Source organism: Helianthus annuus, chromosome 17, assembly GCF_002127325.2.
Source record: "Helianthus annuus cultivar XRQ/B chromosome 17, HanXRQr2.0-SUNRISE, whole genome shotgun sequence".
Lineage (NCBI taxonomy): Eukaryota > Viridiplantae > Streptophyta > Magnoliopsida > Asterales > Asteraceae > Helianthus > Helianthus annuus.
Genome location: NC_035449.2, coordinates 188,804,866 through 188,829,626, shown reverse-complemented (window position 1 = coordinate 188,829,626; position 24,761 = coordinate 188,804,866). Strand labels below are relative to the sequence as shown.

General features: G+C 35.0%; 3 protein-coding genes across 4 annotated transcripts; 1 reads left to right on the top strand and 2 right to left on the bottom strand.

Annotated features, from left to right (window-relative positions):
• Positions 1-361: 361 nt before the first annotated feature.
• LOC110922918 (uncharacterized membrane protein YuiD) lies at positions 362-5,188 on the top strand. The gene is made up of 5 exons (XM_022167109.2): positions 362-615; positions 1,906-2,062; positions 3,825-3,875; positions 3,988-4,080; positions 4,862-5,188. The coding sequence occupies exons 1-5, from the start codon at positions 485-487 to the stop codon at positions 4,937-4,939; spliced, it is 510 nt and encodes a 169-aa protein (XP_022022801.1). The 5' UTR covers positions 362-484; the 3' UTR covers positions 4,940-5,188.
• A 1,647-nt stretch (positions 5,189-6,835) lies between these two features.
• LOC110922541 lies at positions 6,836-13,235 on the bottom strand. Of its 2 annotated transcripts, none has more exons than XM_022166828.2 (4): positions 12,630-13,235; positions 8,433-8,864; positions 7,328-7,628; positions 6,836-7,194 (listed from the first exon to the last, which is right to left on the bottom strand). In XM_022166828.2, exons 1-4 carry the CDS (start codon positions 13,038-13,040, stop codon positions 7,049-7,051), a joined length of 1,290 nt encoding a protein of 429 aa, XP_022022520.1. In that variant the 5' UTR covers positions 13,041-13,235; the 3' UTR covers positions 6,836-7,048. The 2 variants fall into 2 exon arrangements, with proteins under 2 accessions (XP_022022520.1, XP_022022521.1); XM_022166829.2 differs by having other exon boundaries at positions 7,071-7,180.
• Positions 13,236-15,247: 2,012 nt separating this feature from the next.
• On the bottom strand, positions 15,248-23,103 carry LOC110921441 (probable pre-mRNA-splicing factor ATP-dependent RNA helicase DEAH4). The gene is made up of 16 exons (XM_022165763.2): positions 22,765-23,103; positions 22,588-22,680; positions 22,391-22,495; positions 21,167-21,384; positions 20,707-20,759; positions 19,877-19,993; positions 19,677-19,768; positions 19,501-19,587; positions 19,205-19,419; positions 18,976-19,068; positions 18,776-18,899; positions 18,523-18,679; positions 18,231-18,300; positions 17,933-18,093; positions 17,214-17,389; positions 15,248-15,597 (listed from the first exon to the last, which is right to left on the bottom strand). Exons 1-16 carry the CDS (start codon positions 23,082-23,084, stop codon positions 15,462-15,464), a joined length of 2,217 nt encoding a protein of 738 aa, XP_022021455.1. The 5' UTR covers positions 23,085-23,103; the 3' UTR covers positions 15,248-15,461.
• Positions 23,104-24,761: the final 1,658 nt, after the last annotated feature.

The window sequence follows — 24,761 nt, the reverse complement described above, 5'->3', positions numbered from 1 at the left end:
TCAAACAGTAATTATTATGTTATCAATAGTCATAACTTATTATTATTATTATTATTATTATTATTATTATTATTATTATTATTATTATTATTATTATTATTCTATGTGTTCAACTTGAAAACACAAATGATGTTTGACACTAGTATCTCTAAATCCAACATGTTTCATTTCATGTACATGTGAGATCTGATAAAGAAAGAATATTATTATTAAATTAAACCAAGTAAGTATATTTATTATAAGTTTTTAGATGAATAATAATTGATAAGAAGGTATCAACAAGAAATAACAAGAGCATATTCTACAATATTCGAATTTTCCAATATAATATATTAGTTCAAACAGACAGACAGACAGCGGTGAGCATCTTCATTCTTCTTCTTCTTCTTCCTCTTCCTCTGCGCACACTTGCATCTTTACTTATCCTAAAATCAGCAATTTCTGATTCAGGCACACACACACACACCTGTAATCATATACGAAAATGAGATCAGTAACAATAAGGCTGTTTACGTCAGTTACATCTTCTTCTCCTGTGTATTATATGAACTATGCCCTCATTTCTGCACTCGTTGCTTTCGCTCTTGCTCAATCCATCAAGGTCTTCATCACCTGGTACGCACGCTTCCTTAATTAATTTACACCTTTTTTTTTTCTTCTTCTGCTTGAATTGAATGTGATATTATTAAGTTTGGATTATCATCTTACCTACCGTAGCATTGTTCAAAAATTTCGGGCCGATTCGATTGCGTAAATCCGTCTTGACAAGCTTCAATTTTGAAATTTTTTTAGTTATTTGGGCTAATCTAGTGTGCTATTATTTAGTTAGAAAGAGTTAATTACTGTTTTCGTCCCTGTGGTTTGTCAAAAATCACTATTTCAGTCCATTAGTTTAAAAATTGCGATTTTAGTCCCTGTGGTTTCACTTTCATAACCATTTCAGTCCCTGTGGTTTCACTTTCGTAACCATTTCAATCCATTTATTCTGTTAGTACAGGGACTGAAATGGTTACGAGGTGGACTGAAATGGTTACGAAAGTGAAACCACAAGGACTGAAATCGCAATTTTTAAACTAATGGACTGAAATAGTGATTTTTGACAAACCACAGGGACGAAAACAGTAATTAATTCATTTAGTTATTTGGGATTATTATTTGGGTTTGTATCATCATCACCCAACTGGGCTTATTATTGGTTTGTAAAAATTTTTTGACGGGTATTCTCGTAGTTGTTTAGAGTTGTCCTTAGTATAAAAATCGAAGAAAAAAAAAATTACACTACCGAAAAAAAGTTGAGCCGTAGCCCGTGCTACGCCTGGACGTTCTTTAGGTCCGCCCAGGGGCTTAGATATTCCTACACTTTAGGTAAACTTTGCATGCGATTGAATTACGTCGTTTTGTGATGTTATATATGCTTCTATTTTCCAACCCATCGGGCCAAAGCATTTTAGGTCTTAAGTGGAATACCGATTCACAATGAACATGCAATAAACGAGAAAATATAAAGCACGAGAATTTTACGTGGTTTGGTGGCTACAACTAGGGATCTTTTTTTATTAAGCTCTGACAATTTTTACAATTACATAGATATCGATATGTATAGAGACTAACTACGAACAAGAAAACCAAACATCAACTTAAAAAGCTCAATAGCAATAATTAGCCCAAGACTTCACACCTAACAAAGCAGACAATTTTGAAACAAATCTGCTAAATTGCCACTTGATTGATAATCCCAACAATCATTTGTTTCTGCCATATTGTCTAAACTGTTTGTTAATTACAAATAATAAACGATTACAATAGAGATCCAAATGCCTCCATTTGCCACATGTTTGAAAGCGATTGATGGTTAGTTTTAGTGATACATCTTAAGAGTCTTATTATCATTTGGTAGAATTGCAGGTATAGGGAACACCGATGGGACCCTAAGCGGCTTATAGGATCTGGTGGCATGCCTTCATCACATTCTGCAACGGTAACTGCTCTTGCGGTTGCTGTTGGTTTACACGATGGCCTTGGTGGTTCAAGCTTTGCAACTGCCCTCATTTTAGCTATTATAGTATGATCTTTTGTCTACCATTCCTTTTACTTATTTAGAAAATTGGATTAAATAATCTCAACTATTACCAACCTATTGGCCGGCAACTAACGAAATGTTTCGTGAGAGTCCCACCTTTTAACCTATTTTTCTTTAGCGATCTCATACTAACCGAAAGTTCACCCAATTCGTTTTTGCTGACGTGGACTGCCACATAAGCAATCCACGTCATCAAAGCTTTGCCACATAATCGGTTCACAACATCAGAAATTTGACTTTTTGCCACATAAGCAGTCCACGTCATCTAAACTTTGACTCTTTGCCACATAAGCAGTCCACGTCATCAAAAAACTAACGGGATTGGACGGTTTGACCTCAGTTAAAAAAAGCTCGTTGGGAGAAAATAGGTTAAAATTGAGATTATGACGAAACATTGTTAGTTGGGACTGTTGCTGGCCAACAGGTAATACTTGGATTATTTAAATCTAGTTTTTCTAATCATTTTAAAACGTTTATACAAGGGATAATACATAGGCTACCAAGTAAAAAAACCCCTCTAATCAGGGGCGGAACTAATGAAGAACTAGCCGTAGCACAGGCTACGGCTCAACCCCGTAATCGTAATGTTTTTTTTCGGTTTATATGTTAGGATCAGTAACGGATTTATGTACAACTGAGGGGAGGCATGTGCCCAGCGTACATGGCTGACCAGAGTTATTGTTAGATATGGGATGATCGGACAATTTTCCGGCTGACAGTTGAGATGATTTGAGGAGTGGCGGCTGCTCTGTTACTACAGTGAAGAAGATGACTTAAATGATAAACCTAAGTCTAACACTAGTGAAGTGGGCCACTTTTTATAAAACCCAACCCAATATAGTTTCGAGGTGTTTAACCCACAAGCCAGTGAAGCCACAACCAAAACTCGAGAAGTACAAATACACTTAAATCAAACTTCAAACATTTTTATCTACTTAGTTACCTGTGTATTTAATTACTTTTCCTTTATTTATTCATTTAACTTAATATTAATATTAATATTGATATAAAACGCTGTTAACATCTGTTTTGTTATTTAACTTTTAGTTCTTAGTTTATACCAAACATCTATTTTGTTATTTAACTTTTAGTACTTAGTTTAAACCTTTTTATCACATAAACTATCTTTTTGTAAAAATATTTTTTGAAAGAAGTCTGCAATCATTCATGCGTTTGTAATATACTGACTGTAGAAAAAAGAAACTGACATATGTTGTGCTATGATTTGTGTGGTCGAAAAAGAAACTTTTGATAAAGTAAAAGATGACAACGTGATGGAACGATTTCAAGCTATGAAAAAAAGAAGAGGGCAAATCTATTAGATATTATCTTTTTTTTATTATTGTATTTATTATCTTTTTTTTATTATTGTATGATTGTACGGTAAAAAAATTTTGGAATACCCCTGGTTTTAAGGGCTAGCTCCGCCACTGCCTCTAATTTAAAGCTTTTTTCATATCTACTCATCTATAGTTGTGAAAATGACAAACATACCCTTCAATCTACTCAAAAATCTCTTTGACTAGTTTTTTTTTTTTTTCATTTTACAATTTCTTAAAGTGACCAATCTGTTATTTTATGGGATTTTGTCATCTTATAATATCTTCAATATTTGGGGCTGCACTAATAAAATCCTTACATTACTTGGCCTATATATATATATATATATATATATATATATATGTATGTGTTACCTCTTTATATAATTCGTATATTGTGATTCTAAAGATGAAATTGATGACAGGTGATGTATGATGCGACTGGTGTAAGATTGCACGCTGGGCGCCAAGCAGAGGTTGGTCTCTGTTATTTCAAGTGATCGTGCAAAAAATTTACCCAACATATAGTTATTAGTCAGGGACATATATTCTTGTATATATATGTCACTAAAATTGTAAAATTGTCAGGTTCTGAATCAAATCGTGTATGAACTTCCTGCCGAACATCCCTTAGCTGAAAGAATGCCATTGCATGAACTTCTTGGTCACACCCCTCCTCAGGTCCATTTTCATAATTTGGTCGATTTGATCTGTGTTTTATGTTAAACGGGCCAAATGGTTCAGATTATTAAAAAATAGCTAAAAAGGGAACCGGTCAAACGGGTTGCAAGTTATCAAAAGTCACTTTTATTGCATACAACCTCTTATATTGTTTTACTCATAGATTCAGATTATTATTACGTTGAGCTAAAAAGGGAACGAGTGAAATGGGTTAAATGTTGTTTTAAAAAAATTAAATTGAAGTATCTTGATTTTTGTAATCAAAGTTAACATATTTATTATTTATAGAGTAAACTGCCATTTTGGTCCCTGTGGTTTGGACAGTTTTGCCATTTTAGTCTAAATCTGAAACTTTTTAAATCTGGATCCCTGTAGTTTCACTTTTATTGCCATTTTAGCCCAAAATTCAAAAACTCCATTTTTTTACTGTTACAACCTGCCTATTTTGTTTTTTTGTGCAGGGGTATTTGATTAAGAAATGTATTTAATTTAGTTTTTTAATTAAAAAAATGTTAAATGAAAAGCAGTTGGACAAAAATACCTCAGCACAAAAGGACAAAATAGGCAGGTTGCAACAGTAAAAAAAGGAGTTTTTGAATTTTGGACTAAAATGACAATAAAAGTGAAACCACAGGGACCCAGATTTAAAAAGTTTCAGATTTGGACTAAAATGACAAAAGTGTCCAAACCACAGGGACCAAAATAACAGTTTACTCTTATTTATATAAAAAAAACTATTTATTGAACAATAATAATGTAAGGATGATTATATGATATGCAGGTAATTGCTGGTGGGTTATTGGGGATGATGACATCAACAATTATTTACTTGATCTCACATTCGAGTAATAACGCTTGAATTCATTCTGCATCAAGGATGAATGTTTGAAATTTTTTAATCTGAATGTGAAGATGGTCCTGGTTGTTTGAATTTAAAAGGCATCATGTAATTCCTAGTTATGTGTAGAATGCATTTTTTTTTTATTTACTTAATTGTTAATTGTAGATATGGTTGTAAAAAAAAACCCTAATGCTTTTGTATTAAATGTTATATATAGTTTGTTTTATTCAAAAAAGTATAAAAGAGTTTATTGTTTCAGGTAGTTAACTTTGAAGAGTTAATCTTCTATATTTCACCTTAAGAAAATAATTAAGTATGCTCAATAATATAGTGAAATGGGCTGAACCTGGAACCGGGTACGGGTCGGTTCTACCGGTTCGGGTTTGGAACCGGTCATTATGGTCATTATGCCCATCTCTAATCCTAACTATCTCTAATGTTATTTTTATGTTTCAACACCAATTTTGTACTCCTAATTACCACCTAATCAATTGCACAGATTTGAACCCACACCACATTTGTAAAGGGTAATCAACAATGTCACTAGACCGCTTACGCCATGGGTCACTCGCTCTATTTAGACAAATGTTATTTCAATGGTACGAATATTCGTGATTTCCTTTAAAAGAAAACTAATATTTGTGATCGGTTAAGCGTGTAACACATCACATTCTTGTGTTGGTAAATTCACCCGGCCCAGCCCGACCCGTGTAAGCGTGCAACACATCACATTCTTGTGTTGGTGAATTGGCCCGGCCCAGCCCGACCCGTAATTCTAAAAATATACTATGTTTTTGTGCATTACCCAACCTTTGGGGCCAGGCCATTTTAACAGAGAAATAAAGCAGCCCACCACATCATGGAGGAGGAACATGATAGCAAACTGTTTTTTTTTCCTTTTATGTTTTACTACTTGTACTTTAAAGAAGTTGCACATTTAACCCATTTAATTTAATTTTTATTTAATTTGAATTTCTCTAGCTTCCACAAAAAAAAAAAAAAAAAAAAAATTAACTTGCATTCGTTAAATTTTAAGAAAAGTTGAATACATGTGTATTTAAGTTTTTTCTCTTTGGTATCGCAAGGTATAGCGAGTGCAAGTGTCGTACCAATATTGTGACGAACCGAATCAATACTGATATCAGGTATTATCAGAACCAGTATCGGTATTCATCTTATAGTTTTCACTCGATATTAATGTACCAGTACCGTAACGTAACGAACCAATACCGAATTCCCGGCGCAACGCACGGGGGAATCCCACTTGTTTATTTTAAAACTAAAACTACAATATTTAAAAGGTACGGTTATAATTAATGATATTTAAAAAATCATTAAAAAATACCAAAATTATACTGGAACTAGATTTGGAATGGAAAAGTTTTGGCTGGGGCCTGGGATAAATTGGTGAGCTTTGTAGTGGTCCAAAACAGTTAATTAGTTACACTAATGTTGGGTTCGTAGGCTTTAGGGTAGCCGGCCCTAATTAGGGTTAGCCGGCCCTAGTTATTAAGCCCACTTAGTTAACTTGTTGACCAAGTAGGAAACCCTAATCTTGTTCTATAAATACCTATGATGTAACTGTAGTCTGTGTCATTCTGAAAACAGTTGTGAGCATCTAATAAAGTAAAACCCTAGTTGCAACCCGTGGACGTAGGTCACCTTGACCAAACCACGTAAATTCTCATGTTCTTTATTTTCTGCTAGTGTGTGTGTGTGTGTGTTTGTTCCGCTTCCGCTCGAGCCTACTCTGATCCGATACCCCTAACAACTAAACCCCCATGAACTACTGCCTAATATCATATAACCCCTTATACTATATAAAACTATCATAAAAGTACTAAAATTTTGGCATATAGAATGTCTTCACAGTATTTATATATTTTATATATATTTCATCATCTATACATAAAAAAACTATAAACTGCTTTACCTCCTCATATACATGTATAAAAGACAGGCTTGTGTTGACCCCAATTGCATTCTCATGGTCAAAATCCTGCTGATAAAACAGTCCGAGCTCGGTATGACACAAAAAAAAAAAAAAAAAAAAAAAAAAAAAAAAAAAAAAAAAAAAAAAAAAAATCTTGAGACTAACTGTAAATTACAGGATAAAAATAAAGAAAATCAATTGGTTGTGGTAAATACGGTTGTTCTTCCAAGTACAAAGAGCACAAGCGACAACTCGATGAAGAAGATCGTGTTTATAAGACTTCGGTCAACTGTCCAACCGTACAAAGTAATTCCACCTGGATTATTCTGCAAATACATAACTGCACAGAAGTTTAGTAATTGCCCTTTTTCGTGTGGAATGATATTGTTCTCTTAAAAAAAAAAAAAAAAAAAATTTAGTATTGTATTTTCATGTGCACATACTCAGAATCATAAAATTAGTTATTTACTTACGAAATGCTTGTCGCCTGTGATAAGACGAAAAATAAGATGCGAGTTGTGCATTTGTTGGCAGTGGAATATAACTCGTAGCTTCCGTATCACTTTCTAGAGAAACCGATCTTAACAAAGTACTTGCGGCATCAAAATTTCCGTTTATATTGGAAAACGCGATTTGAGACGTATCATCCGCCTCACATGAAGCTAAAGCATGCCACCTACTTGCTAATGATGCAATTCCTTGTGCCCTGTGCGAAATCTTCGCTGCAGCATTTAAGCAAAAAATTACTCCCATAACTTGCGCAATCGACGACACCTGCCAAAAAAGAAGCGCGGATTTATATGGGACGATTACACATGTACCCTATGACTTTTGAATTCAAATATACTCATTTAGTACTTTTTTGATACAAGATATATAATGTGTTACTGACATAGTGACATGGGTGAGTACATGACACATGATTTTTGGGGGAAATATTATATATGCAAAAGCAAAAGAGTAAAATGCCATTTTCGTCCCTGAGGTTTGGCTACTTTTGCGACTTTCGTCCAAAGGTTTGTTTTTCCGCATCTGCATCCAAAAGGTTTGAAATCTTGCTATTTTCATCCGACTCAATAACTCCATCCATTTTATCCGTTAAATGAGGGGCATTTCCGTCTTTTTAGACATTTTTATTCAAATAAAAAACACTATAAGAAATAAAGATCCACCTCTGTTGACTTTCTCCCCACCCAAACCTTTTAATCATCACAAAAAATGTCTAAAAAGACGAAAATACCCATGATTTAACGTTAATAAATGGATGGAGTTAACGAGTCAGATGAAAATGGCAAGATTTCAAACCTTTTGGATCCAAATGCGAAAAAACAAACCTTTCGACGAAAGTCGCAAAAGTAGCCAAACCTCAGGGACGAAAATAACATTTTACTCTTCGCAAAATATCCTTCAAGGCATAAAAAAGTTGTCCTTTATATGGAACAGTGACACAATGCTAAGTCAGGAGTCAGGAGTCAGGAGTCAGGAGTCAGGAGTCAGGAGTCAGGAGTCAGGACAAAAGTGACATGTTTCTATAAAATTCAAATGGACCATAAAAACGCAAGTATAAATTGAACTTACCGCAAAATCACCACCATTTACGAACGTAACTTTATCCCTAAACTCTGTGATTTGGAATAAAGTAGCAAACTGGCTCGACGTGACTACTAAGAACACAAGCAGAAGATAAATCCGAAACCGGTGGCTTATTTTCGATAGATGATGGCGTAATCGTGCATGTTCTTCAATGAATACTAAAACATCAGTTTCTCTTTCCAAAAGATTTCCATAATCATCAAAGTGGATAATTTGTAAATTGCAGACCAGATGGAACACTAAACATGACGATAGAAAGATCATCGTCACGTACGTCCATGAGAAAGTCAACGTTACCAAGATGCCACAAGATCGCCACCATGATTCGTGTCGCATGTACATCATGCGGATAACTTCTCGAGAAAGTTTTAAGAGAAGACATGGAAGAAACCACAATACTAGTGCGCGCTTAGATTCCTGTAAATTACCATCAAAATGCTAATTAATTGATCGAGTGAATTGCAAGTTTTGTCCTTTATCTTTAGGCCATCTTGCAAGTTTTGTCCTTTATGTTTAAATTTGACGAGTTTTGTCCTTTATGTTTGAAAATCAAGCACGTTTTACCCTTTGGGGCAAAACGTGCTTGATTTTTAAGGACAAAACGTGCTTGATTTTTTAAACATAAAGGACAAAACGTGCTTGATTTTTAAACATAAAGGACAAAACGTGCTTGATTTTTAAGGCCCAAAGGGTAAAACGTGCTTGACTTTTAAACATAAAGGACAAAACTCGTCAAATTTAAACATAAAGGACAAAACTGGCAAAATGACCTAAAGATAAAGGACAAAACTTGCAATTCACTCTTAATTGATCATAAATTCACAATTTAATTAAATGATCACAAATTCAAAATTTTAATCAATTGATCAGAGATTCATAATTCTTCAAAAAGATGCATAGATATTAGATTCCTGAGTATATGTTTTTTTTTAAATTAGAGTAAATTACAAAAATCGTCCTTTATGTATGTCACTTATTGCAAACTGTGTCCTTTGTCTTCAATAATTATAGAAAACGTACTCGATGTTTGCAAACCCTTGCAAGTTATGTCCTTTGGCCCTAACTTAGTTAATTTTTGTGGTTAAATCTGACCAGATGGACCCCACATGAGGGTATTTTTGTGGTTAAATATGACGAAATGGACCCCACATGAGAGTAAAATGACCAAAATACCCTCATGTGGGTCCATTTGGTCAGATTTAATTACAAAAAGTTAACTGAGTTAGGGCTAAAGGACATAACTTGCAAAGGTTTGCAAACATCGAATATGTTTTCTGTAATTATTAAAGACAAAGGACACAGTTTGCAATAAGTGAGATACATAAAGGACGATTTTTGTAATTTACTCTTTAAATTAAATAGGCAATTTTGAGTGCCTGAATGAAAAAAGTGGTTATGCTTATGAGCTTAACTGTTTATTTTGGGATGTAATAAGTTGTTTTCAACAAGCAGTTTGACATTATTTATAATACTGATTATTCTTGATGAACTTAATTACAAGTTTACCCACACGGTAAAAAATAAGTTGATTACCTACTTTTGCTTACATGCATAACATAAGTTCTTTAAAATCAAATAAGCAATCCCAAACACCCATAACACCAAAAAATACACATTATCTTGGTTTTAAAAAGCGAGAGGCGCACAAAAGTGACGAGGTCTAAAATTGAGGCGCAAAGCGCAAAGAGCAAAAGCGGTGGGCTTTTCGTACCCGAGGCGCAAGATGTTTATATAATTTTTTTTATATATCCCACAGGTTTTTAGCTTCCTTTAACCAAAATATAGCTATAAGTAAGGCTTTTATACCATTTTAGTTACATGTACAAGTCAAAAAACCCAAGGTACAACATTTTTATGCAGTAAAACGCCTAAGTTACATGAGGCGCGCGCTTCAGGCCAAAAAGCCCACAAAAAAAAAGATCAAAAAATGCGCCTTTTGGTCGCTTCCTGTAATTACACAAGGCGAGAAGCAAAAAAGCCCCAGGCCCTGCGCCTTGATGCGCCTTGCGCGCGCTTTTTAAAACCAACCACATTATACATGCTATTTTGTTCAGCTCATTTTTTCTAAGTAGTTTGAATACTCCAGTATTTAGATGTTATCTCTTACTTTTCAAGTGACTTTAAAAAAAAGAAGCAAACAGCCCTAAATGTTCGTACGGAACTTGTGTTGAATTAGTAAAAAATGGATTCCAGACAGAGAATATGGCTCTGAAGCATAGTGAGGTTAAATTAAAAAAAAAATCAAATATAATATGCTTCAACATTTGATGATATACAAGCATGGGGTAGGGATAGTGTACATTAATTCAGAAGTGTGAGAAGTGTATTATAACACTATATATACACCGTATAACACTATGTAACACCATATAACACCATATAACACTATGTAACACTATATGACACTATATAACAATATATAACACTATATATCTATCATAGACATGCTATCAGACAAACTATAGTGTTATATTTGTTACATAGTGTTATATGGTGTTACATATTGTTATACGGTGTTTATATGGTGTTACATAGTATTATAATACATTTCTCACACTTCTGGATTAATGTACAGGATCCTCTACCTACAAGCATGTTTATTTATTGATTGTTGACCTCTTTTAAAAAGAAGCAAATCTGTGGTGGAGCTTTATGAGGGGATTAGAGGATGTATCATGTATGGATGTGCCTTTTTAAAGTGATTATATTGACCAAAGAATCTGAACATATGATAATCACTTTATTAAAGCTAGAGAAAGGCAGGTGATTTAACATTTATTTTAATAATCAAATTTCTGACAAAAAGCTTCTTGTGTTCCAAATCTGATTATTTAAACCTATTTAATCATAGGATTATAACTTCACCCAAACACTCAAAACCAATTATTGCACTTAAACCTCTTATAAGCCTGCAGATCAAATTCAACTTTATGCCTAAAGTTTATCATGGTCACCTTAATTATTATTATCCAAAATAGGTTCACTAAAACATGCAGGGGCGGAACCAAAGGGGGGTCAAGAGGGTCCGTTGACCCTCCGGTCACCGGAACTTTTGGAATTTTTATTGAGTTAAATGCCATTTTAGTCCCTGTGGTTTGGGTCATTTTGCCAGTTTAGTCCAAAGGTTTTATTTTTAACCTGTGGGTCCAAAAAGGTTTCACAGTTGCCATTTTAGTCCACTGGGTTAACTTCATCCGTTTTTTCTGTTAACGAGAAGGCCAATTCGGTCATTTTATATGGCTGAATTGCCCTTTTAGTTAACAGAATTACATACAAAATGACCAAATTGGCCTTCTCGTTAACAGAAAAAATGGATGAAGTTAACCCAGTGGACTAAAATGGCAACTGTAAAACCTTTTTGGACCCACAAGTTAAAAATGAAACCTTTGGACTAAACTGGCAAAATGGCCCAAATCACAGGGACTAAAATGACATTTAACTCTTTTATTTATAAATTTTGAGTTTTTGAAGAACAAATTATCTTAGAGATGGACCCCTAATTTGAACCAGTATAGAATATAAGCTTATGACCCTCTAATTAAATCGTTCTGGTTCCGCCACTGAAAACATGTAATAAAGTAATGTATATGTAGGGGAAGGTTCATTGGGGAACACTAAAAAAGTGGGGAACATCGGGGAACCGGCTCAAACGAACTCCGATTGGAGTCATTCCAGCGGCGTTGGAACCGGCTCGTCGAACCCTAACTAGGACCTCTTAACCCTAAACCCTAAACCCTAAATCCTAACTCTTAAACTCTAAACCCTAAAGCTAAAAAATAAGGCTAAAACCTAAGCTAAACCGTAAAATCTAGACTATAAACCCTAAAAGCTAAGCCCTAAAGGCTAAACCTAAAGCTAAACCCTAAAGGCTAAACCCTAAACCCTAAAGCTAAACCCTAAAGCTAAACCCTAAGGCTAAACCCTAAAGCTAAACCCTAAAAGCCAAACCCTAAAAGCCAAACCCTAATATATTTAGGGTTTAGGGGTTATTATTTTGGGTTTAGGGTTAAGAGATCCTAGTTAGGGTTCGACGAGACGGTTCCAACGCCGCTGGAATGAGTCCAATCGGAGTTCGTTTGAGTCAGTTCCCCACTGTTCCCCACTTTTTTAGTGTTCCCCAATGAACCTTACACTGTATATGTAAATGCTAAAAAGGGACACACATGATGGTAGTTCACTTACAGAAATCTTGTGAACATACTCCCTTGAAAATCTCTCAACATAGCCATTATACTGATCAACAAACAAAAACTTTCTAATCCCATATTTCCTAAGATTATGTGAAAGGCAAAGCAGAGCAGAAGCAGCCAAAGAAGCATGTGAAGACACAACAACAAGCTCAAAGCCTTCAACTTGATACAGGTCACATTTCAAACAGTTGGTGGGCATTAGAACCACCACCCCAACAGGAACCACAATTCCGATCAGAACAAACGTAACCCATGTAATCCCAATTCGCAAAACTGAAGATTGGTTGAATCCCAATAATAACATGTAAAAATCCAATCTTTCGAGACACCCGTTTAGATCACTGCTCAGTGTTTCGTCTTGGTCGTGTAAGAATTGGATTTGGGGGTGGTTTTCTGATGACATTAGTGGAAAAAACTTGTGGGTTTTGTGTAAAAATGGGATCTTGATTGAAGCATGAGAAAGTTGAAGGATTGAAGATGGTGAAGACAAGAAGAAACTGCATTATTATTGTTGTTGTTACTATTCAGGGGTGGTTTAATAATAATAATGTGGTGGAGTCTATTTGGGAAAGTTGCACTTGTCTTCATCTTCAAGATTGAAATTTCTTATGGGTTATGACCACACTATAAGGGGTAACATATAAATCATGATTGATTGATTTTTTTTTTTTTTATTGTGAACGTGATTGATTGAAACGTATTTATAAGTAATAACTCATAACATATGTTGTTCCTTTAATAGAACTAGTAATAAGGTCACGCACGTTGCGGCGCGGGTACATCACAAACATCAAACAGATTAGCGCAAACGTTATGTAATGTGTCAACCATATAAAAACGTGTGTTTTGATGTATCTGATATAAATCAATGTAACTTATATAAGCATTTAACTTAAATAACAAATTCCAAACCGGGTTGGTTCATATAGTGGGGTTCCACCTAATTACTACACAACCCTTACATTTTCATTAAGACTTAGCGGCATCATATGCATAGTGACTCGTATGTAAATCATAAACCAACTAAAAACATACATAAAAATAAGCACGAAAACATATTATATTTGACCATGTTCATTAACATGAATTTATATTGACATGTACATACAAAAATGAACATGTGAGAAAATAAAGTGTTTGCATCAAAACGTATAACAACCTAAAACATACATAAAAATAGGCATGAAAACATATTATATTAGACCCGACTCATTTTTAGGAAAACTTTAGGTCGAAACGTAAATGTGTACTGTTTACGTTCATCGACGATACATGAATACGTACCGAAATATCCATAAAAATAAGCACATGAGGAAACGATTTTTTTTTAAGTTAAAGAATGAAAATAAGGTGCTCGCGCGTTGTGGCGTGACATTTAAGGGGCACATTATCGTTCGTTAAGCGCGTTGGCACAGTGACATTAACGTGCTTAAGCACACGAAAGAAACGTATAAAGATACGGTACGATTAAACGAAATGTATTAAGTTGTGACGAACCAACTACCCGTTTCGAATTTATAGCAACATGTAAACGTGATATAAACTAAAAACACAAAGGGAAAAAAAGAAAAAAAATTAAAAACCAAGGAAGTAAAAGTGAAAAGTTAGAAATTTAGATGATAGATTTATTATTGTGTAAGTTTTTGGTGGAAAACAAATTGGTTAAAAAATGAGAGAGCCAAAATAAAAAATTATGAAAGACAAAATTATAATTTTGAGGTGGTTTGTCGGTGGCCTTTGCCACCGACTTTCTAGTTTAAGTATATAGGGTAATATATTTCTTCAATGTTTTAAAACCGGTAAATAGTGGCCGGTTATACCGGTTTTACCATTTTCGAATTTAAATCCGGTCCGAAACACCCCAGTAAGTAGGAGAAACGACATCGACTTTTTACTGCCGCTAAAATCCAGTATACCAGTTTGAACCGTTATACCGGTACCGGCTTAGGTCTGTTTTTGGGTTAGGATTTTACTTTTTATCAGCCCATCTTCATGTTTACTTTCAACTTTCATCTACGACCTTTAATATTTTAATCTCCATCGATCAAAATTCAAAACTTACTACATCAATCCATCAATCATGACTTGTTCTAGACTTCCATCACTCCATCATTCGTTTCAAATTTACATCTACATCCAATTTTAGATTATTTTTTGAGTTGATGTTGTAATTTATGGAATTATACAGTTAACTAGTTAACCCGGTTGAACCGCCCGATAAAACCCGGTTCAACCCGTTAAACCATTTTTGTGCCTAATCCGGTATGATTAAAAAACCGAATTTTAAAACATTGTATTTCTTAGTGTTGTATATCATATATAGGTCCGACATAAGTTGATACACGTTTCTTGGATTTTTTTTTTTCAAAATTCTAACAATTTTTTTAAAAAAAAAATCTGAATGCTTGTATGATTTACACTCCCCTTGTTATCAACACAACTATTTTTAAAAGTATTAGTTGTGAAAAAAGTTGAGATTTAAACGAATTGGATTTAGAATTCGTGTAAGAAAAACAAAATAATAATAATCCCATTCTTCTTTAAAGCCCTAGCTTTAACAATGATAAAACTACCTCATCATAAAAAAAGTCAAAATTGAAAAAGGCCGTGTGTCATGGTCAAATTACCACATTAAAAAATTACAACTATGATGTTGGGACATAGTTTAGTATAACTACCAAAACAACCCTATAGAAGAAATTTACATGTCAGTATTGAGTCTCCAATAGATTAAAAAATTCTCTATTACAAAATGCATGTTTCTGTACTCTGCATTTTGGGGGTTAAATTTGACAGTTGCCATAAATGAGGGTACCAAAAGTTTCTATTTATTTGCTTTACGGGCAAGAAACCGGTCCCGAGCTGCTTGTATTCTACTGCTGGAGTCATCAGTGAGTCCCTCTTTCTTGGGAATATTCTGGTCCTCTTGTGTGTTCTCCACGGGCTGGTTGGATCCACCACTGCTTCCAAGATAGTAATGAAATCAATAAATATAGATATGCAGGCAAAATCGATATATAACGGTCTAATTATTTATATCAATTTTGAGACGGAGAAAGTATGTATATGTGTGTGTGTGTATATATATATATAGGGTAAGGATAATGTAAAAAGGGCCTAAAGTGTGAGAAGTGTGAGAAGTGTATTATAACACTATATATAATACTATATAACACCATATAAACACCGTATAACAATATGTAACACCATAACAAATATAACACTATAGTTTGTCTGATAGCATGTCTATGATAGATGTATAGTGTTATATTTGTTATATAATGTTATATAGTGTTACATAGTGTTATATGGTATTATATGATGTTACATATTGTTATACCGTGTTTATATGGTGTTATATAGTATTATACTATGTAGCACGGGGACGGCTTGGAACCATGAGTACCCGTCCCGGGGACGGTATGGGGACGGAAACGCGACGGAAACGCCATGGGGACGTCCCCCAAACGTTTCCGGGAATTTGGGGACGACATCGAAACGCTTCCAGGAAAGCGGGGACGACAGTTCGACGTTTCAGGGACGGCCGTTCGACGTTTCAGGGACGGCAGGCAACAGTGGAACTCCGGCCATCGTCTGACGGGTACTCATGGCTCCATGCTGGTTAACAGTTGCTGTTCCGGCAGGTGTGTTCATTGCTGGTTAACGAACGGCTGCTGTGTAGGGTAGGATGGAAGAAGAAAGAGATAAACTAGGTTATTTATTTTATTAACTGGGCTTTTACTTGCAGGCTTGCAGCCCAATATAAAATCTACCAAGTATTGACCCATTTAGTAAAATGGTTAATAGATAATAGTTGCTTCTAAAACTACGTGAACTTTAATATTTGATAAATTAATTTATAAAACTAATCAATTATTAATATTATTATTATGTTAACTCGTGCCTTTAATTTCATTATTACTTTTTTTAGTTACAACATTATTAATAAATGTGGTTTTGTATTTTTTTTACATATATTTAGGTTTCTGCTTGTTTGTTATGTATTTTTTATAATAAAGTTTCATAACTTAAAACAAATATCAGTAAAAATGTATAAGAAACCGTTAGCTGGTAAATGTGACTAAAATCGAAAACAAGGTTCGGTAGGAGTATATCAAGTAGTGCTTTTGGAATTTGAAAATGATTTTATTATTGATAATTAATTACCTATGGTTGATGTAGTGTTTTTGGAGTTTACACTTTACATCAATATATATCTATTTTAGACTTTGTTTAATATATTTTTTATTTTTTTTTTATATTTTTTTGCCGTACCCGTATCTTGGATTTTTGAGTTTTGTCGTTCCCCGTACCCGTATCGTCCCCGTACCCCAGTCCCGTACCCGTTCCCGTGCTACATAGGTATTATATATAGTGTTATAATACACTTTGAGCACTTTTTACAGAATCCTCTACCTATATATGTATATGTTGTCCCAAAACTACTCTCCACATTACTATTTTGATTTGTACCAAACTTAATGTACGCTTGCAAAAGAGAAACGTATAAATTACTAATACAAAGTTACACACGTGTGTAGCTCTAAAGAAGCGATTTTCTGGAATATTTATGTACCTGAGTTTGTTGACATTTAGTTTCTCAAGCTTCTGCAATATTGGGGTAACCCATTGCATCTCTACTTCACAAACATTACGCATAAATGCGCGTGAAGTAGAAATAAGTTCATGGTATACGACATAATTTGGAAGCATTCCTTCCTCATCTTCCCGCAATACAGAAGAAGGATGCACCTAAAGAGAAAAAAAAATGAAGTTGGTTACTATAATCAGGAAAAACAATAAAATTCATTTCCACTGGTGCAGTTTATTTGCAGATATATTATTATAATTTAGACTGAATTTCAAGGATTGCCCTTTATCTTTATACCAATTTTCAGGCGATGTCCTTTATGTTCAAAATTGACGAGTTTTGTCCTTTATGTTTTCATATCATACACGTTTTGTCCTTTAGGCCTAACCTAGTTAGTTTTTTCAGTTAAATTTGGTCATATGCTTTACACATGAGGGCATTTTTGTCAATTCAAAGGTAAGTTCAATGGCAGATTTACAGCTCAAAGCTTCTGCAACCTTTGAATTGACAAAAATGCCTTCATGTGCAAAGCACATGACCAAATTTAACTGAAAAAACTAACTGGGTTAGGCCTAAAGGACAAAACGTGTATGATATGAAAACATAAAGGACAAAACTCGTCAATTTTAAACATAAAGGACAGCGCCTGAAAATGGGTATAATGATAAAGGACAATCCTTGAAATTCACTCTATAATTTATTACCTGAACAAGCTGAGACTTGAAGCCAAGAGTTTTATAACCGTTATGACGAATGGACCTTTCCGCCAGCTGGCTTGCATAGCCAACACACAGAGACTTCCTCAAATTCTTATAATCATGTTCTCTATCTCTCCGTCTTTCCTTTCTTCTTACATCCAAGCTCCCTGATATTAAAAAAAAAAAAAAAAAAAAAAAAAAAAAAACGCTTAACTTCATACACATCCTTCTATAATTTTATAAACTGAAAACTTGAGTACAAGTAAACATATTCTCTGTAACCTTCAAGTCGGTTATGGCTAACCTTTTGCAATCTTCTGCATTATCTGAGACAGCTGTTTACGGACATCTTTGGCGAACAGCATCCCCCGTACCTGAATATAACAATTTCAACAAAGCGTATCGTAAGTTCAAACTTTCGAGAAAGATTAGCATGACACCGACACGTCAGAACAACACATTAGTTCCGTTTATTGATTTTTGGAAAAGTTAAAACGGGCTCTGATTATCCTCAATGGTGATTCTGAGAAGTTCAGAAAAAGTGTGTATATACCTAACATGAGAATATACACATATATGGTACGTTAATTTTCTACCTGTAAGTTGTTATCTTTGCACCAGTCAATACTATAGTCAGTTTGGTCCCAGAGCTCGTAAATTTGAAGTAACTGAATGTGATCACCCCATCCTGAACCATCCGGAAGCTCTGAAGGAGGATGCTTCCTCTTCTTCTCAGTGCTTTTACTGCTTTTACTGCAAATCAATATATAATAGATTATCAATTTACAAAAATATTTGTATTTATGACATCCATAATAATGCATCTAAGTAACATGCTTGAAAATATACCTTCGTCCAGGAAGCAATGTACCTTCAACCGATAACATAGCAGCTACAGTCAAAGCTTGGGTCAAACAATCGTACTCATTTGCCTCGATCAAAGTCCTTGCTAGTGAAGGTTCCAAAGGAAGCTCTATCACAAAAAAAAAAAAAACATTAAACACGTCAGTATAGGTCTAAATGATGTTATTAGTTATAAAATGCAATACCTGACATAGTTTTTCCTATTCTCGTGATGGTGCCATTTTCATCTATAGCATCAATCAGAAACAATTGTTTAAGAGCATCTTGTAAAGACTCAACTGCAACAAAAGTCATTAGGGTCATCCTATTAGTTAGTGGAAAAACTTGACATTTTAAGTGTGTAAGTGGGCCCATTAAAAGCTCGAGCTCGGCCCACTAAATTCATTACAGAGTAACACAAAGAAAAGAACTTACGTGAAGGTGAATCAAGAAAATCAAATTTAAGAATATCAATATCGGGAAGGTCAAGTGATTTCAAATAAAGAACACTTCCAGCTAGAGAAGACCGTTGTATTTCAGGCACCGTAGCATCTAGCAAATTGTCATGATAAACAGCCAATGGGTATAAACGATAACACTTCCCAGGTCTCGTTCTCCCAGCTCGTCCCGCTCGTTGGTTGGCTTGCACCCTACAATTAATAACTCATGATCGCTTATAACTTCAAAAAGATCATAAGAAGTAAACTCAAACAGATGGCGTTAATTATTACCTGCTAATCTGAACAACATCAAGGGAATACATTCCAGTTGATGGATTATACTGTCGTTGCTTCACGTAACCAGAGTCAATGACATACCTATGAATTATGAAGCAACATTCTAGAATCAAAACCTTGTTGTTAATTGACACGATAACGAACCCTCTTGCGAGTGTGAAGTTACTTACACAACACCATCAACAGTCAAAGAGGTTTCAGCAATGTTTGTAGCCACAATAAAACGCCGACAATTTGGAGGTGGAGGACTAAATACTCGCACCTGCAGAATCATATAGAACTTAGGCATCATTAGTTATAACGCGAATGGTTGTATAATAATATAGTCATATAAGAACCACAAGTGAAAAAAAGGAAAATAACAGCTTGCCTGCATTTCAGGTGGCAAAGAGCCGTGGAGCGGAAGGACTAATGCATCCATACAAGATCCTACCTCGAGGCTTTGAATTTTTTCTTCCAATTTAGATACCAATTTCTCTATGTCATCCTAAACAAAAGATCATCACTCTTTAATAGAAATAACAGAAGTACATTGTGAAGAATATAAGTTATTAGTTATTACAACAAAAATTGGGGGTGTGCAAAAACCGAACCATTAACCGAAACCGAACCAAAAACCGACAAAACCGAACCGAAATTAACCGAAACTGAATTAACCGAAAGTCGGTTAACGGATATTTTTTTTACCATCGGTTAACCGAAATTAACCGAACCGAATCATTTATTTTTTTATATATTTCTAGCTTTTATACCTCTATTTCATGTATTTCATGTTTTATACTTTATTTATGCCTTCATTTCATGTATTAATACCTCTATTTCATTTATTTATGCCTTCATTTCATTTATTTATACCTTCATTTCATTTACTTATACCTCCATTTTATGTATTTAAACATCTATTCATGCATTTATACCTCCATTTCATTTATTTATACATTCATTTCATGTATTTATACATCTATTTCATGTATTTATACCTCCATTACATGTATTTCTAAGCAAAAAAATTAGCCCTTGTTTGAATTGGTTACTAACCGAAAATTAACCAAACCGAACCGAACCAAAAACCGACAAATTAACCGAATTAACCGAACCGATTAACCAATGACTTCGGTTACGGTTACGGATAATGCTAATAACCGAACCGTGCACACCCCTAACAAAAATAGATACTGTGTGACTTGATATATGAATTACCTGTCCAGTCATAAATATCAAAATGTCCCCTTCAGGTTCATTAACGTGTATGTCTGTAACAAAGTTTATTTAAAAAGCTTATGAGTAAGAATCCAAGAAGTAGCAAACTACCAAATTATCATAAAATAATCAGGATTGCTTATTTAAACAGCTTATGAGTATATGCTTAGAACTAATGTCACTCGAAGGGTAAAACTGTAAATAAACAGGCTCAAACTGCTTACTTAAAGTAGCTTATTTACATTCCACCCTAAATAAGCAGATGTGATTCACGCATTTCTTCATCAGACGCTTAAAGGTACTGTCTGCTTTTAAAAATGCCACTGTCTAAATAAGCAATGTCAAAACATCCCTAACATATTATCTACTGAATATGAACTGTAGACGTGAAAACAAATGAATGAAACAACGCCAGTGGTCAAGGCATGAATGAAAAAGTTATATATATAGTTATGCTTACCGATAGCTTTTCTCAAAGAAGACTCGATATAACTTTTGGGTTGCTCTGAACTATATGATATTTCTACGGGGTACAACTTCCCAGGAACATTCAAAATTGGGCAGTCAGAGAAAAATTTGGACACCTTTTCACCATCAAGTGTAGCCGAAGTGATCAACACTTTCAAATTGGAGGCACGCAGTCTAATCAACCGCTTCATCAACCCCATCAATATATCCCTACAAACAAATACAATCATGGATTAGATCCGTATATAAGTCCTTGAACTTTATTTTTGCCTGATGAAGCCCCTAAACTTACAAAAACTCAATGAAAAAGGTCATGATATAAACTTTAGAAACTTGATCATACAAAAAAAGACCTTAGTTTTTTTTTAAGTTTAGGGACTTCATCATAGAAAAAAGGGGCCTTATTTTTTATAAGTTTATAGACTTAATCATGCTAAAAAGGACATATTTGTAAATCAGATGACTTCTTCTTTGACTCCTTAAATGTTAACAAATTTTATAGTGTTAACTGTTAAGGTCCAAGAACTTAGGGTGTTAGGAGTGGTTAAACACTTGAGATTGGCAAACTAAAAAATCAACCAATGAGAGTGTGCCATGTCAAAGTGGTAAACTATGCTCAAAAGTGTTGGCAATGGTTTAGACACTTGGTGAAGTGGTAAACTATTTAAAAAAAAAGGAAAAAGGTGTGATTGGTTGAGATTGGAATGGACCCCACCCCACAATACCCCCTCTCTCTCTCAATCATCCTCCCCGCGTTGGCATGCACCCACCGATTCCCTTGATTTTCGGCATCGGCAAAGGTTGGCGGCGGTGTTTGCCGCGCCGCAACCCCCTTTGCCAACTCCACTCCTAACACCCTTATGTTTGAACTCGGCGAAAGTGCATAGGTTAATTTTCTGCATTGGCAGAGGATAGTGGAGGCCCGGGGGTGCCCCGGACCTCACCGATTTTTTCGCCCGTAGTATTATTTTTACCGAAAATTTCCGAAAAAAATTGTTTTTTAGTGTAAAATATTGGATTTTTTTTAAAGTTTGGCCCTTGCATTTTTAGAGTCCGGCCCCTACCGAGTTTCCATTCAAGCTCCACCACTGATTTTCTGCATTTACCGTCTAAACAATACGATAAAACTTCCACCAAGATAATAACCTAGCATGGCATGACATCATAAAGCTTATATAACTCATTCTAGGTTACTGAATACCACACGAGATCTTACGTGTTTAGACTCCTTTCATGAGCTTCATCCAGTATAATCACCGAATATTGTTTAAGCTCCGGGTCGGAAAGACTTTCGCGAAGAAGTACTCCATCAGTAAGATACCTGTGTAGCAATTTTATATTAGAAATCATTATAACTTGAAAGAAGTGTTAAAAAAGTGGCATAGTGAAAGAAAGAAAGAATTAGGTTACTACTTAATACAAGTTCTCTCTGAAGTCCTGTCCTCAAATCTAATGGCATAACCAACTTCATCACCTAACCGGACATCAAGCTCCTGTGCAACCCTCCTATACATTCAATAACAATAATAATATTAATATTAATAAATAAATGAGTGATATTCAACCAGGAAACAAATGCGATTATGATACCTGGAAACGGATACGGCGGCGACACGGCGGGGCTGGGTGACGGCGATGGCTCCGGATTTAGTGTAGCCGCTTCTGTGTAAGATTTGAGAGAGTTGAGTGCTTTTTCCTGAACCGGTCTCTCCGATAATGACGACCACGGGGTTTTGATTGACGGTTTCCAGTATCTTGTCTTCGAATTGAAGAATTGGGAGGTTTGCCATTCGAATTCGAAGAGCGAAAGCTAGGGTTTTGAATTCTAAAACCTCACAGATTTGGTAACAAAAGAAAGAAATAAACAAAACACGGAAGCCTTCTAATTGAATTGAAACTAATAATCTCATTCCCCGCGCTTGGATCCGGATTTAGGTTGGTGCGACTTATGTTTGTTACTTTCCTAATTATTTCCCCGCCGGCGTTGTATGGCACCAAACCGAATATTTCCCTCTCATAATATGTCGTCTGTATTTCGGTTACTTGTACATACTACTCATAACATATTCTCAAAAAAAAAGTACATCGACTCAATCAATTAAAACAAAACACTACCATACTTCTAAAAAAAACTAAAACGATGGAAAAACTATAATTTTAAACTTAGGGTAAAATTGTAATTTTTCAGGACAAATGAGCGTGTGACAGCCAGCCGCCTGGCAAGAATAAAAATTACACTGAGTCAACCAATTAAAACATAAACACTACCATAATTTTGTCAAAAAAAGGTAAAACGATGACATTACTGAATTTTTACACTGGGCAAAATCGTAATTTGATAAGGAAAAAAAGGGAAAATGATGGTAAAACTGTAAACTTGAACAGAGGGTAAAATCGTAATTTGGCTGGGAGGGGAAAAATAAAACAAATGACAAAACTGTAAAATATAAAGGGGACAAAATTGTAATTTGACGGACCAATGGAGAAGTGTCAAGCAGCTACCTGGCACTATTCCCCTCCATGGAAAATGTAGTGTATTAAAATAAAATTAAAATTGGTAGGGTTTTATGCAAAGACTTATGTTTAAGAGGATGTTGATACGTATTTTAAATCAATTCTAATTATTGCAATACATATTTGCATCAGTACTGACGTTGTTCAACTTGTATCAGTTCGGTTACTATTAAAACAATAACAGTATAGCAGAGGGAAGGGCCAGCAGCAGGTAGCTTCTTGATTGGAATATACAAATAAAGAACATCGTTAACCTTAACGCAAGAGGTGGCCTTCCGCGTTTGGACTCTGACGTGAGAATCAGTAAAGGGTTCTCTAGGAGTTAAGCATAAGTGAGAGGATGTTTTAGAGAGAGAGAGAGAGAGATGTGATACCTTTGGAGTTGTGAGGAGGCCCTTTTATATAGGCAGAGGTGTCCGCCCTGGGGAAGCCTCCTCGACAGCTCATCGTCCCATTGTGGTAGGTCTTATTCTCTAAAATGTTGCTTGCGTGAATAGCCTTGCCTCTTTAGTGAGAGTTCTGCTTTGTGAGTCTCGATGCTGCTTTATGTACTTTTGGACGAAGTCCCATCACTTTGACTTCGCAGCCTCGAGACTTGGTATGTGTTTGAGCTCCCAGCTGCTAGTCATTGGTGTGATTGCTTCTAGCTTGTTGTTTCTAGCTTTGCTGAGTGGGAGCTTCCGGACACCCATGTTATCAGCCCCTCCATCATAAGTATCTATGTTGTAGATGTAGATACTTATGACTCGATAAGGCGTGTTTCTGGGGAATCAGCTAATTTCGAGTATGTGCCTTAACCTTCTGTTTGTTAAAACAGTGGTGTGGTTCATGTGAGGGAGTTTTAAGTCCCTTTTTCGTAGTTTATATTCGTGGCGTATTTGCTATCAACTCGATTGGTTTATGAGAAGCTTAGGGGCATGCAAAGTCGGTTAACCGTGGATTCGGTTAACCGAGGGTTCGGTTAATTGAAAAGTATTAACCTTAACCATAACCGATGGTCGGTTAACCATTGATTATGGATCGGTTTCGGTTAATTATCTTATGTGTATAAAACTTGTAAAATATAAACTCAT